This window comes from Chaetodon trifascialis, chromosome 11, assembly GCF_039877785.1.
Source record: "Chaetodon trifascialis isolate fChaTrf1 chromosome 11, fChaTrf1.hap1, whole genome shotgun sequence".
In the NCBI taxonomy this organism is placed as follows: Eukaryota; Metazoa; Chordata; class Actinopteri; order Chaetodontiformes; family Chaetodontidae; genus Chaetodon; species Chaetodon trifascialis.
Window position 1 is genome coordinate 16486876 of NC_092066.1, and position 14543 is coordinate 16501418.

The window sequence follows — 14543 nt, forward strand, 5'->3', positions numbered from 1 at the left end:
GTTTCCTCTAACACACCAAAAAGTGCTGAACACTTTAGAAACACCCACTCATCTCTCAACACGGATGATGTCTTATAACAAATTAAAAACAGCTGCCATGCTGAGAAGAGCGTGGCAAATTTTACACCTGCCAGTCTTATATTATAGAAGCACATTAAACTGGCCTATGGTATAAAACACACACTGCATTAACCCAAATATGCAGTTGAAACTTTTGTGGGGCTGCATAATAAATATGAACACATTTTGACTCGTTAGAGTCTGAAAAAGCATCACAAAGCCTGAGTAAATCAATGTGAAAATGTCATGTTGCTTCACCAAATCAAATGAAAAACATTCTGCACAGTTACACACACATTTTCCTAAATTAAGCATGTTTGCTATCTTAGGAAACTCTCTACCAAAATTTTAAATAACTTACTGCTGGTTTGAACCATGCTCAGCCGTACACTAGAGGGACCCTGTGTTGGGTTCAGCAGTGATCAAGAGGTTAAAAAAGCAGCTGCAGATGAATAGGGTAAACAAACACACCAGCACACTCACACAGGCATATTCACATGAGCAGGGCTGCCCATGTCCAGGAAGAATTGCTCCCAAAGCTGACTGCATCCATTGAACAGGAAAAATTGACTCCTTTCTCACTTGATGTAGTAACTTTTTGTATCCAGCAATAGTCAAGCACAGGCAGCACAGGCTTGCAGCGTTTCACATCTCCTTAAAAACACCCGAAATGCACACAGCAGTTGCTCCGTTTATCTCAAATTAAAGGTGTTGACCACTGAAGCAAACAATGTGAAACACGTTTCTTCATGGTAGAAATGTCATCAATAATACTGTGTACGTAACAAAGCAGCAGCACCAGGTGTGAGCATGTGGCTGCTGCTTGTGGCCTATATTTAACTGAACCTCGGTGATGTCAAACGTCATGTTACAGCATGTACTGTAGTAAAGGCTATCAGATCGCCTCATGATTCATTAGGCTGCCATCTGCTAGCATGACGGTGGGACTTGGGGCTCGTCTGATTTGGGGATTGGGTGGATGACAGACTTGTGCGCACACATGCAAAACACAAGCGCTTGCAGTCACACTCACACACACAGCCCAAAAAGGCCAGGGCGCACACACAAGGGAGCTCACTAATGCACGCACATGTACAGGGCCATGGACGGACACTGAAAGGCACACATTAAATCTGCGTGAACTCTCAGATGTCAGGTGGCTGCTCTTTTAGGAAGGAAGTGTTTGTTGGAAAAGAAGAAAGGGCCATGAAGCGCGGGCACAGCAGCCACAACATCACAACCGCATTTATACTCTCTGACCACTGTGTAGGCGACAGCAAATGTGTGGACACACACATTCTTTTATGTAATAGTAGGCATACGGTGCATCAGAGTCCTGCAGATCTAAAAAAAAGTAATGTATGTGAGACATCAGCTGTTACGATATACATCTAAAAACTGAAACTTTATCGGATAAGACACTATTTACGATATACTTAAACATCTCAGTATTAAATATTAATATGAATCTTCTACTTTTCATAAAATCAAATGTGCTACGTCTGTAATTAAGAATACTTTGCAGCGTATTGATAGTTAGTAATGGTATTCTTCTGCAGTATACTGTGGCTCAAGTGGCCAACGTACAAACTACTCAGGTTAAATGTTACGACCCAGTAAAGCAGCAGTGTTGGGTGTCAAGTCAATTTTATTTATGTAGCCCAGAATCACAAATTTGACTGAGAGAGCTTAACAGTATCAACAACATACAACATCATGCATACCCAAAGTAAAACCAGGGATAAACCTCAGGGGGAACAAAGTGTGCAATAGGTGTCATGTATGAGTACTCAGAAGTAGCAGCAGCAGAATATTTACTGAAAAAAGTACTTGATTAAATTGCTTCAAACACATTCCTTCATATTACATTACAACTCTCCACAGCACTGCGGAAGTCTAATTAATGACACAAGGACTCTTTCCAGCAGCCTAAAAATAGAATTATAATCTACCAAACCACCGCAGTTTTTTTCCCCTCTATTCAACAACTGCTTGCTCTGCAGGAGGTCACTGTGCTTTCACGGTCTGAGCATAACTAAGTCGGTTTCTCCCTCTAGTGGTTACAACGAACAGTCAACAGTCAACCTGATGCTGCCATCACCCAGCACCATCGTCTGGAATAAAAGACAGGATTTTCTTCTGAAATGCATTTATTCATCAATAACAGAGTGAGACAAAGACAAAGCAACAATTTTTGATTTATCAGTTTTGTAAGGCTGAACTGAATTACAGATTGGCCACATATTGAGCATTTTATTGAAACCATTTCTCATTATTTACTGTTTAAAGCTGCATTTCTAATTCTTCTAATGGCTTAAATAGCAGCACATCTGTTCCGTTCAGGACAGAATGACATGTCCTTTGATCAGTCTTTTTGTTGTTGCTGCGATCTCTCTGAACGTTCGGATAGACACCTGTGTCCTCTCACAGTGTGAGTACAGTAAAGTTGCTGGGTTTGAATTCCAGCATTTTAGTGCTGTCCCCAGCTGCTGCTGCTGCTGCTGCTGCTGCTGCTGCTGCTGCTGCTGCTGCTGCTGCTGCCGGCCTCAGAAATCAATGTGGCTCTGGAGGCGATTGGGGAAATCAGTCATGCTGAAAATATGGAGTACAGCAGTGACGCACACAGCAGCCAGCCCGCCACAGCCACACAGGCCCTATTGACTAATCTGGGTGTGTGTTTGGGGGGGCCGTGGCAGCTATATTGGGACCTCTGACATTGACACTGTTGCCCTTTGGTTGGATGGCCTCACTTGACATTTTTTTTGTTTTCCTAATTGTTCTTTGACTCACAACCACTTTGTGTCTCCCTTCTCTCTTTTTCGACCACCTCAGAAATATCTTTTTATTCACTTTTCACCCTGTAACCCCCCAGCATCTCCTGGTCTAACCCTCTCCTTCCTTCGTTATCTCCACTGAAAGCAGCACTATCTCGACCCACGTCCTCTCTATCACTTCTTCACCACCCTCTCGTCTGTGCTTTTACCCGCTTTGTCTAAATTATCTCTTTTTCCCACTCGCTCAGCCGTTGCGTCTGCATCTTCTCAAACTGTCACAAGCTGCACAGACGCAGCACCAGCTATCTTCTCATGATACTGACTGAGAGCGCTCCAGCCTTGTCCAGCCTTAATGCAGTGACACTTGTTTAAATGCACCACACTGCCAGGGAAGCTATAAAATGCATTGTTGAGGAGGTTACTTGTAGTGTGTGTGTGGTAGTCAGAGGATGAATAGTGCCCTGGTACTGTTAGTACAAGTGAGGAGAAGAGCTGTCTCTATTGTGATGGGCACACACGGATTACAAGAGACTGCTTTGTCTCAGGGTATGTGTGTGTGTGTGTGTGTGTGTGTTACATAAGATGAGAAATTATTTATTTATAAAGGGATTTAACTTGTTCCTTGTCTAATTTAAGCACACCCACATCAATGGTATCTTCTCCATCACCATACAATAAGAACATCATTGTCTTCGGTGGCTAAAAATGAATAAACAGTTGTTGAACTTTGCTTTTTATCTGATGCTTCCAACAGTGACCCCACTTCAGTACTGTTTTTTTTTTTTCCCCAAACAGGAAACTCAATGAACAAATCAGGTAATGAGAATAGCGGCATGTTCTGTTCTCGCCTGTTCTTTTGTGTCTCTGGCTGTGGTCTAAAATCTCCTGCTTTGATCTTCTCATATGATCCAAACAGGCTCACGGCTGGAGGAGTTCGGATGACACTCGTGAGGCGCATGCTTTATGCCCAGAGTTCACAAAAGTTTGCCACACCGCACAGAAAAAAACCCCACAACAGCTCTGAAGAGGGGGATTCTTTATGAATCTGTGCAGCATTTAAAGCTCATTTTAATGATGCATCTCTGATTGTCAGCCACCATTCACAGTGCGTATGGACTCCTGCTGGCCTTCCTGTGTGTGTGTACACAGTATATTCATATGCTGTGTGTGCCTGTGTGTGTGTGCTTGCCTTTCATGTTCTGAGTCTCAGCTATTTGTCTGTGTAAACTTACATAATGGCGTGTCCTGCAGGGATCTCATGACAGCTATAGAAGATCTTATGTTTTTCCTGAATCCAGCCTGGTGATTACACAGTTGGGTCAACTTACAACAACAATGAAGCCAATCAGCCTCATCAGTGTGTTGACCGGGGGGCATGTTACCATGATTTAGATTCCATTTGACACTTTATTTTATTCCTCTCTGTTTTGTTTCCTAGAGGACAAGATAGAAAAAACAGATGAAATCTCCATCTGCTGCTCTCATGGGCTATTTTCCACAGTGCGCCGATATTTCTTCAGTCCTCTTATGAAACCCAAAGGTCCCTGACCACATGACGGTTGGACTGTGCCTGACATGGATGCCTCAGCTTGGCTCGGGTCCATGGACCCCCAAGGAGGGCCATCAGTGGACAGAGCCATTGATCTACCGTGCCAGCCTGAGGCCTGCTACGCCAACGACAGCAGCCAGCACACCAACAGCAACACCAGCTTCACCGCAGCACACATCCAACCATTTAGCAGACGTCTGTTTTTTGGTGTTAAACAGTGTTTCAGTTAATCCAGAGATTTAAACAGGATACTAGTGCAGACTCGCCACTAGAAAAGTGTTTATCAATAAAGCAACGCAAACAAGTGCTTTCATTGGAGTTGCAGAAAGATTAACTTTCACGTTTAAATGTTTTTATCTTTTTATATTTTATGTAGTCGACGTGGCACGCTCTGGGGCTGAAACACCATGCCTAAACAACTACCAGAAAAACACCAACAAAGTGTGCTGCTACTGTAAACACAGTGACAGAGAATTCCCCATCAGCTGATCATAACTCATGTACTGTAAAAGACAAAAACAGGCAGTTCTTGCCAGACACAGAAACAAGTGAAATCCGCTTCCCCAAACTTCCTGAACATCTGCAAATACATGCATTATGTTGCCTTCACTGTAATCACAGTCACAAAAACACACAACCGGATACGTACCCAATGCACGAGTGCCTGCGGGTGGAGAAGTTGCCATGCATCTTCCTCGAAAAGCGAGAGTCTTTGCTCATCATTTTGTGACAGGTTGCAAAGGAGCTGGGTTCAGTTCAGAAAGGCATCAAAATAGCAGATTTGGAAGGCGAGGGACTGAAATAGTGAACTTCTGTTGGGCAACCAAAACCCCCATGCTTTCATGAACCAGAGGGGAAAGCTGTGCGAAACGTTGTCTGTGGTCGCAAGTTACGTGCAGGACGGTGCAGGAAAAACAGGTCCAAGAACGCCAAATGTAAAACAACACCAAGATGCAAAACAGCAAGAGTGTCATCAGCTGCACCTGGAATGAGCAAGACTGAAAGTGAACAGCAAGAGTCAGGCCCGCTGAGCACTCCTCTGTACTTATTAGATAAAACTTATTAGCCAGAAATGAGTCCGAATCAACGGATCAAAGTGCATCAAACGGGAAACTGAATTTGGGGGTCAGCTTTGGGTCCTGCCATGAAGGATATGTCCATTTCTTTTTGTGGAAAAAGAAAAATCAAAAAGGTTCAGCTCAGTGTGTGTATGTGTGTATGTATGTGTGTGAGCCTGTGCGTGTATGTGTGTGTGAACAGCCTAAAAAGGCAAAGAGTCTTGTCTGTTAGAGAGCAATCAGAGAGTGAGCTGCTATATCATCTCACAGACAGTGAAAGTACAAGGCCGAATCAAATCAAGTGAAATTGAGGATGGTGTCAGCTGTCAGTGCTCATCTGGGACTACTTCCTCACTTCTTCTCCTTTCTCCTCACCACAGACGTGCCAAGATAAACGCTTCGTTCTCTCGTGTGTGTGTGCTGTTTCTCTTTCCTCGTACTCCTAAATAGGAAACAGCAGCTTGAATTCTTCCAAATGAGCTGCAAGCTGACAAAACCAAATTCCTCCACCATGAGCCGCAGGTATTCTCTGTCTTTAAAAGTCAGGTCCATTTGAACACAGCGATGCTACACCACCAACAGACTGAGCAGAGTTATTCTTAGTGGGGAAAAAAGTGAGCTGGAAAGAGTGTTATAATCCCATCAGATGCTCCCTGGAGTGGACCGTCCCATGTAGTCCCTGTCAGCGGGCTATAACAGACTTCTGCACTCTCTTCTCTTCTCTCCTGAGAGTGGTGGGACCAAACTCAGGCTTAAAACAACAAACAACAACACTATCTCCCGTGAGAGTGAGAGAGAGAGAGATAATGTGGAGGGAGAGGGAAGGGGTGGGGTGCTGGGTGGTGGAGAGAGAGAGATAGAGAGAGAGAGAGAGAGAGAGAGAGAGAGAGAGAGAGAGAGAGAGAGAGAGAGAGAGAGAGAGCACAGTGAGTGACAGTCATTGCATGAGAAAGAGGACCAGTGTGAACAGCACTGGGGTCAGAGTGAGATGAGTTGACATGAGACAAAAGAAGAAACAAAATGCTGTGTTAGAGGATTACGCTGTAAGTGCAAAGTTTTCATAATGAAAGTTTTCCTATGAGAGAGTGTTGAGTTCCTCATTTCGTGTAAGCAGCCTGCCTCGATGCCAGCAGTGACAACGCTGCCCTGGTCAATCAATACTTCAATACTGTGTGTGTGTGCTTTTTTTTAAATTTTCCTTTTTAATATTGAGTTCTCCTCTCATGTCATGATATAATCCATCCGATTTGCACAATATCCTCCTCACGGTTAGACAAATATTTGCTGTCAGCAAATACGCGACAGTGAAAATACTGCGGAGAACACATGATTAATAAAGGATGGAAACATCTCGTTTTTCATGAGGTGAGGAAGGAGCAGACAGGAAGTTAGAACGCATCTGAGGTTGTTTCACTGTCCCTGATATCTGTCAAGTTAAATGATCTGTTCTGAAGCCGGGTCTGAAAATGCTCAGGACTCACTTACTTCAGTGCAAGACTTTAACAATTTAACGACATTGAAATTAGCCAGACGCATGGAGAAAGGCCTTCATCAGGATGAACTCTCGTGAAAGTTTGGAATCACCTGCTGTCTGGAAGTTTTCTTTCTTTCCTTCCATAACAGCTATTTTAACATGGATGTCGCTATCATTCAGACACCAAATGTGTTACTTACATTTGAAATGGCCTAAAAATGACTAAAACTTCCGTTTAGTCGACGTCCTCACAGTGTTTCACCACAAAGAAGAACACTGCTGTAACTATTTGTCCCTCAAACACTCTTTATTTTGAGTGAGGTTTTTTTCTTCTTTTGGTGTTTGACAAACGGTGATGCCTTGTAAGATTTAGGGACTATTTGGGCGTAAATTACACAAATTTGTGTTACTAAAGTTGTCAAATCTTTGCTGTCTTGTAAAAACTGTCAAAAGATGAGACATTTTTGTAATTTTGCAACTGTGCAGAGTTTGCCTTTTTCTTTATTATTCACCAGCCAGCCTCGTTCAATTCTGGCCCAGTTAGAAAGGGTTGAGAGGACAGGTTGCTAGGAGGACTGAGATACGCAAAATAGATACTGAGAGAGGGAATGCAGCTCGGGGAAGGAAGTGGTTATTATGGATGATTTGAATATCTGCTGTGAAGTCCAGTTAGGTGAAAAGACAATGAAAGAAATCATGAATGAATCTGATCTCACACACTTAGTAAAGGAACCTACGTGGGTAACGTCATCATCTGAAACTCAAACTGATCTGGGATCCAGCAACAAACCTGAGAGAGTAATAAAACCTGTCCACATGGTTACAGGTCTGTCTGATCACAACGTAACCCTCACAGCCAGAGAGCTCTCTAAGAACCAGTCCTACTTGTCTTCATGCTACCGACTAACCTGCTGCTTTGTATGGCTCATCAGTTTACTCACTTGTGACAACATTTTTTAACATTTACAGTAAATCAAGATCTCCATTCTGATTGCAGTATTTTATTTATATCCTATTGCTTATTGCTGCTCTGCATGTCTGCATGTGCTAAAACATGGCTATGATCAGTATTGTTTGGCTGTGTTTTGCTCCTTCAAGTTGTTTGTTTGCATGGTTACATGTACTGAACAACAGTTTTTGTTGCTGTATTGTGGTACTAGTGTGTAGCTGCTTCCTGTCACTCTGCATGACTTCTGCACTGACTTGACAATGAGTATTTTGGTGCTGTTACTGTGTTTGTGTCTCCTGTAAAATGTCGGCATCACCTCACAGGTTTAAAACAGCTGGCCAAAGGACTGCATATGAAAATCAGACAGCGGGCTAACACTGGCACATTTACAGAAATGTTCATTAATGCAATGATTGTTCTTATAAATAAACAGAAGAAACATTTCTGCAGATTTTTCTTATAAATAAACAGAAGAAACATTTCTCAACAGTCTCAAATATCCTCAGGAGCATTTCGAATCTCCAGAAACATTAGGATCTTTATCCAGCCACACACCAACCAAAGGACAATGCCTCTTTCCTCTACTCCATCTACCCATGAAACACATCCTCTTAATGCACCATGCCCATATTTCACAACATAGCAGCCTCTAGTGGAAAAGAACAGGAACTGCAACGTCATCCAGAGACATGGACATCCTGAGCGTAAGCCTTTTTTTTTTTTGGTTCTACTGCCTCAAATATTACATATGCCTGAGGTTATTCCTTCAGGCTCAATATGGCACTTTTTTGATGGTGATATGTGTTGCAAAGTATTTTATGATTTCAGGACAACACATACTCTGGCTTTTATGACACTGCTGTATGTGCAGTATATGCAGTTCTGGTACGTAGCCAATATTCTATAAACTGCAATTGTGACGGTTTAGTTGCTAATGTTAACTTTGCTGGATTTACCTTAGAAAACAATACTCCAGCTCAACTACAGAAACAAAGAGATGAAGATGCCCATCAAAATAAAAGAAGAAGTATCAGTTCTTATCAACCCAGAAAATGCTCTTCATTTATCAATGAAAGGCATAATGGAAAGAAAATTGGCCGCCATCCCAGAGCCGGCTTGACAAAAACAATTTTCACAAAATATTTTTCGCAAAAGAAGCCATTTTACTTGGTGTCTCTGGAGTGGAAAAAGAGGCTTAATCAACTTGGACACTAAGTGAAAATAACTTCGCGGGTATGTTCTATATTTGAGCTGCCTGCGACATTTATTTTCCGCTAGACCCCCAGTTTGTTTAATTCTTCCTCCTTGCCAGCCATCCTGCAATAACTCATCTCCATCCATTTATATCAGCCCTGACATTATGGGACACTGCACATACCCTGCAGAGGGACACATCCAATGGCCTCAATGACCTGACCTCGGAGCTGTACAATGTAAAAGCTTTGACATGTTGAATATCTGTATTAGACTTTAAGCATCTGACCTTCCAGACTGAGCCTGACTGGACTCCTGCCCTCTAATATTTTGATTTTCAGCAGACACACTGAAATTAGTTGGACTGGAGAGTTACAGCAAACCTTGGAAAAGAAATGTCGATCTCCCCCACCACCACTGCATGTTTATGAAGGTGAATGAACTTATGTGGAGTTTTCTAGTAGGCACTGTCTTCTTTAATATGCATTATTTGCCAATAAAAATAAGACAGCACTGGCTAGAGTTTCTCCCAGGCTTTTAAGTTGATCCCACTGAGGCCGATGTCATCTAACAACCCTGCGACCAGTTGAAGACACCTTGTAATAGGTCGGCAATTGCGAGGTGTCTCCATCTGAGTGTGTATATGTTGAGGAGTGAAGGGTAAACATTGTCAAAGAGACAGGAGGCGTTTGTGTAAAAGCTGGTTTTACAGTACTTTTCCACAACAGGCTCTTCCTTTGAATAAAGCTACAGAAAGACACCAACGAGGAAATACACCGAAACAGGATAAGAATCTGTCTATTTGTACATCCATCTACGCCCGTTTATGCTTCCCCTCTCAAGACGTTATGATCAAGTGTGGTTTAATTGATCATACGACTCGTGCTTTGGCATTGTTAACCAAGTAAATGTTTAATTAGCATCGGAATCATGAGCCAGGCCTAATGTAATAACGGCTCATAAAATTCAAGCTATCAACAGGTACCAGAGCAGAGCTGGCTGACGGTAAGACAGCTGCACTCTTTACAAACAAGAGTTATGGCCACTATAACGGATGAAAAATTATGAATAAATCAAACAGCTTTTAAGTTCAGCAGGAAATATCCTGTTACAAGATATTGGCGTGCTTGCTTTTCGTGTTACTATTCAAAATGGTTATTTTGTCGTTGATAGATACAAGTAGTTGCTTGACAAGGAAGTGGAACAACAAACTGTTGATGCAGTGACAGCAGGGATGTCGCAGAGCTGCGTGTTTACTGAGATGATGCTGCTCAGTAGGAAAACAAAAGCTTTGGAAAAACACATTCACCTGGAGGAAATTAATCCCGAAGGCTGAGCACTTTTTGACACCCAGCTCTTACTACTGATCTTTCAGCAGAATCCACTTGGAGTGAGAATCAAATGTTTTAAAATGTGAAATGTAGAAGTTCTAAAGGAAGCAAAAATCAAGCAAATTTCCACCAGCATCCATCCTGAATCTGCTGTGTAATAGTCTCAATAACTATCAGCTGGTCCTGGAGGATGAAACAGCACTTTTAAAATATGTACAATAATTATTTTAGTAGGATCTCCCTGAAACAACAGCTGATTTTATTTGAGTACAGAACAGTGTGTTTTACTGAAATGCAGCAATACTTGAGCGTCTTGTGGTCAGGATTAATTTCATAACATGAGCTTGAAGGCAACCATTTTGTAGTGTGAAAGGCTGCTGCCAGCACAAAAATAAGTCAACATCTGCAGCTGAGTAGAGTAACCGGCAGCCACGAGACACGAACCTCCTGCTTCAACAACACACACAGATTCACAGAAACATTCAGCAGCCATTACAAGTAAAGAAAAGAAGGTAAACTATTGCTGGTTTTTAAATATTGGCTGAAGTATCTGTCTGTCAACAGTACATCAATTTAAATAAGTATATATACATAAGTATACTGTGGTTCATTCAGTACAACTGTTTGCTGAAACTTAAGCATTCAGCTGTGCAGAAGCAATGCATGATTTGTACTGCCAACTTGGAAAAAGACAATCATGTCTGCACATTAAAGTAAAGCTACATGTGGAGCACAAAGCACTGTCGTCTTTGCCATCTTGGCCACAGAGTGATGGACTCTACCTGGGCGTGTGGGCCAGAGTGAAGCGGCGCCTTTGGAGGTTGATGCTGCGGTTCATCAGCAGCTTTCTGAACAGCAGAGGGGAGTTTCGAGGAGACCCGCGTGGGGAATCCTTGGGTGAGATTTTTGGGGATCCTCCAGGGGAGCCTGCTTTGGACCTGGACATGAGCTGAATGACAGGCAGCCTGGTCATCCTTCGGTCCTGTGGCATGTCCTCAACTTCAGCCTGCTCGTCTTCAGAGCTCTCAGAGCACAGCTCACTCATGGCGGGCACAGGATGGTCGGGGGTCAGGTTTGTTCGCCCTGCCTTTGGTAACTTTGCTCCGAGGAGAAGTTTCTCTCTGCTTTTTCAAATACACTTTCTAAGACTTTTTCTTGACATACAACAGTAGTCCGTTAGTTCCTCTGGCTGTCTGTCTTGATTTTCCAAGTACAGGTGAAGCTAGTGCGCCTGGTCCAATCCTTACTTCCTTATATTTTAACAAAACCTGGGCCTGCTCATGATTGCTCCGACACTCTCTTGTCAAGATTCTCAAATAAGCTTTTTTCAAAATCCAAAAAGAGCACAAAAACCTCTCTAGAAAGTCAACACAACCACCTCTCTATCAGACTCTTTATCTTTATTTGAAACCTGTCCGCTCCCTTCTTGTCTCCTCCTGGGGATCATGCTGACTGCCGTGCCGGGCAATAGACTCAAACATCAGCGTTGATGTACTCCCTCTGGCTCCCTCCCTCTCCCAGGCTTTGTTTACATTACTCTAGGCCTTCCCTCTCTCCAACTAAATATGGACGTCTGATTTACAGGGAGGAGAAGCATGACAGATCACCTCCTTCTGCATGTCTCTCCCTCTTTCCAACTATCTGCTTCCCCCCTTCCCTCACTCCTAATCTCACAGAGAATATTGTTCATCAACTTCAAAATGTACTCCATAATTACTTCCTCCAGTGTATAAACATCGAGCCATCGCCTGGCTCGGCCCTCCAGCTCGCCTTTCTCACTCTTACTCCAGCTGACTTTGCAGACTCAGGCTTTTCCTCGGGTCCCCGAGGTGCTATTTGTTGTGAAGTTGCCTATTTCCTCAGAGACAGCCTCTTTGCCTTTCACATGCTCCGAGTGTACCGGGAAGAGTCACATGAAGGGCCTCTGACTATAAAAAGCAGAGGTAGATAAAAGCTATAGAGAGCATGGGTGCTGTCACGATGGCGCTCTCTATCTGTGACCAGAGGCAACATCATCTTCACCCCCACCCGATCTCTTTGTTTATTGCTGCAGAGTGAGGAGAGGTCTTCCTGTGATTAAGAACTCACAGCTGAACACCGGTGCTGTCTAAAGTAACTGAAATAACCTAGGGAGCTGGAACATCTGACACAGGACTGAACCTATGATCAACAGATGGTAGGAGAGCAGGGAAGAAAGATTCTTTGGTTAAAGGCTTTTTATGGATATACACTTATAGCTACTGTATGCATTTCAGAGCAACAGTATTGTACTTGTAGACAGGGAAAAGGGCTCTCGTTCAGCATCAGATGGGCTTATCTTTGCAAAAAGGTATCAGACCCTTTTTAAAGCTGCACTTATCAACATCCTTGTTTTAGGTCAAATTTCTGTGATGTTTGTACCCATGAATGTATTTAGATTAGAACTGGTTACAGTGTGCAGGGTTCATTCATTCCTATGAACATTGCTTAATGGCGATTGAGTCACTTCCCACTGTTGAGAAATCACCCGGGTGAATGCACACTGCATTCGCACAGAGACTTCTGCCAGCCGAGTCGGCTAACTTCCGGTTTAGCACTCCCATCACTAGAATGGAGCTAAAATGATGTAATTGGGCTGCTCATCCAGAATTTCCAAATGTTATCGGACTGAATTGATCAAATTCCGATGGTAAAACAAGTCAAGTGAAGAGCCAGATATTTTTCTCACGAATTGGTGGAGACCAGATCAGAGCTAAAAGCTTAGTGAATCCTGGGCTGAACATTTGTGGGTGGACGCAGACATGATCCCAAGTGCACCATGTCTGCCCAATGTGTCAATAAGCAACTGTTTGCTATATCGAAGTGATTATATGTCAGCATTGTTTTTACAGCTGTTGGGCTTCCTCCAACCTGGCTAAAATCAGTTAATGCTGCTTTAATCTTTTCCTGTTTGCTAAGATCTTTCATTAGCAGAAGATCTCCATGGACATTTTTCATCAGGTTTCCAGAATTCTAGTCACTACATATTAATAGTTTTTGAAAATATTTATATCACTGTAATACATCCCGTGTATGAAGCTGCCAAACTAGCACCAGGCCCAGTGAGCATTTTTAACCACTTTGATATTGGCTTTGTGCCAGTGCCAAGACAATAAGATACCCTCTTCTCCAACTGAAACATCGCTGAGGAAAATCCTGGTCCCAAACTAATCCTGGCCCTGAAGCACATCATCATTCCAGTCATGTGGATGACAGAGGCAGAGGTGTGGGCTGCGTAGTTCCAAGTCTGACTTTGGGAGATCAGGGTGTACATTCCTGTGGTGGCACTCCCACAGGCCCGAGTCAAGACGTAGTATGGCAGAAGCTGCGAGTTTATGATAAAAGTGAAATGTGTCACAGCATACCATCATATACAAAACACTGTCTACCGCCTATAAATCATATTTTCCAGATGTAAGGGAAAATGCAAAAATCAAATCATCACCATTATTGTACTTTTTTTTGAAAATGAAATGCAAACATTTCCATTCTCACTGAAATTGTGTGTCCATTATCTGTCAAAACAATTCCAGTAAGATTTTTTTTGCATTTTGTTCAGCCCTGTATTTACTTATTTTTTTGCACAAATCAAGTCATTGAGACAATGCCCTAAAAGTTTGCTCCCTCCGCTGGGTCACTATGGAAGTGTGCAATAATACTAATAATAATAAACTTCATTTGTGTAGCTCCTCTCATATAAGAAATGCAGTGCAAAGTGCATTTTCAATGGAAAATAAAATCCACCAAATATCTAAAGCGTGACAGAAGTTTATGATCTTCTGGACATGACTTGATACACGGTCGAACACCTGCTGGTGCAGGGTCAACACATGAGGTGGAGCAGTTAGACTCAGTGACAGTCTTGCAGAGCTCAGGTAATGTGTTACAGGACGATTTTCCCAACGTTCCATCTTTTTCACAGGGCTTGCTGAGATCTCTCTGTGTACTTTATTACTGAGCTTCCTCCCTCAAACAGTACTACTATCAACTAAGAACCAAAGTGGTGCATCTTCAATCAAACTCCCAATGAGAATCCCACGAGACCACTTCTCTGATGACTGACCATCTCCACAGCTTTTCATTGCACTTTAGAATTCCCAGTTCAGGAAACCTTGTGAATCATCTTTTGGTTTTGG

General features: G+C 42.7%; 1 protein-coding gene across 3 annotated transcripts in view; it reads right to left on the bottom strand.

The window, feature by feature from the left end:
- Positions 1-14543, bottom strand: part of pde4ca (phosphodiesterase 4C, cAMP-specific a) — a 52039-nt gene that overhangs the window by 33626 nt on the left and 3870 nt on the right. The window contains exon 1 of one of the 3 annotated variants that reach the window (XM_070974965.1): positions 5033-6130. The exons of the other annotated variants lie outside the window; for them this stretch is intronic. Within the exon in view, the coding sequence (XP_070831066.1) occupies positions 5033-5106 (74 nt within the window). The 5' untranslated portion in view covers positions 5107-6130. Of the gene's footprint in view, positions 1-5032; positions 6131-14543 lie in introns of those variants that run through there. 3 annotated transcript variants of the gene reach the window in all.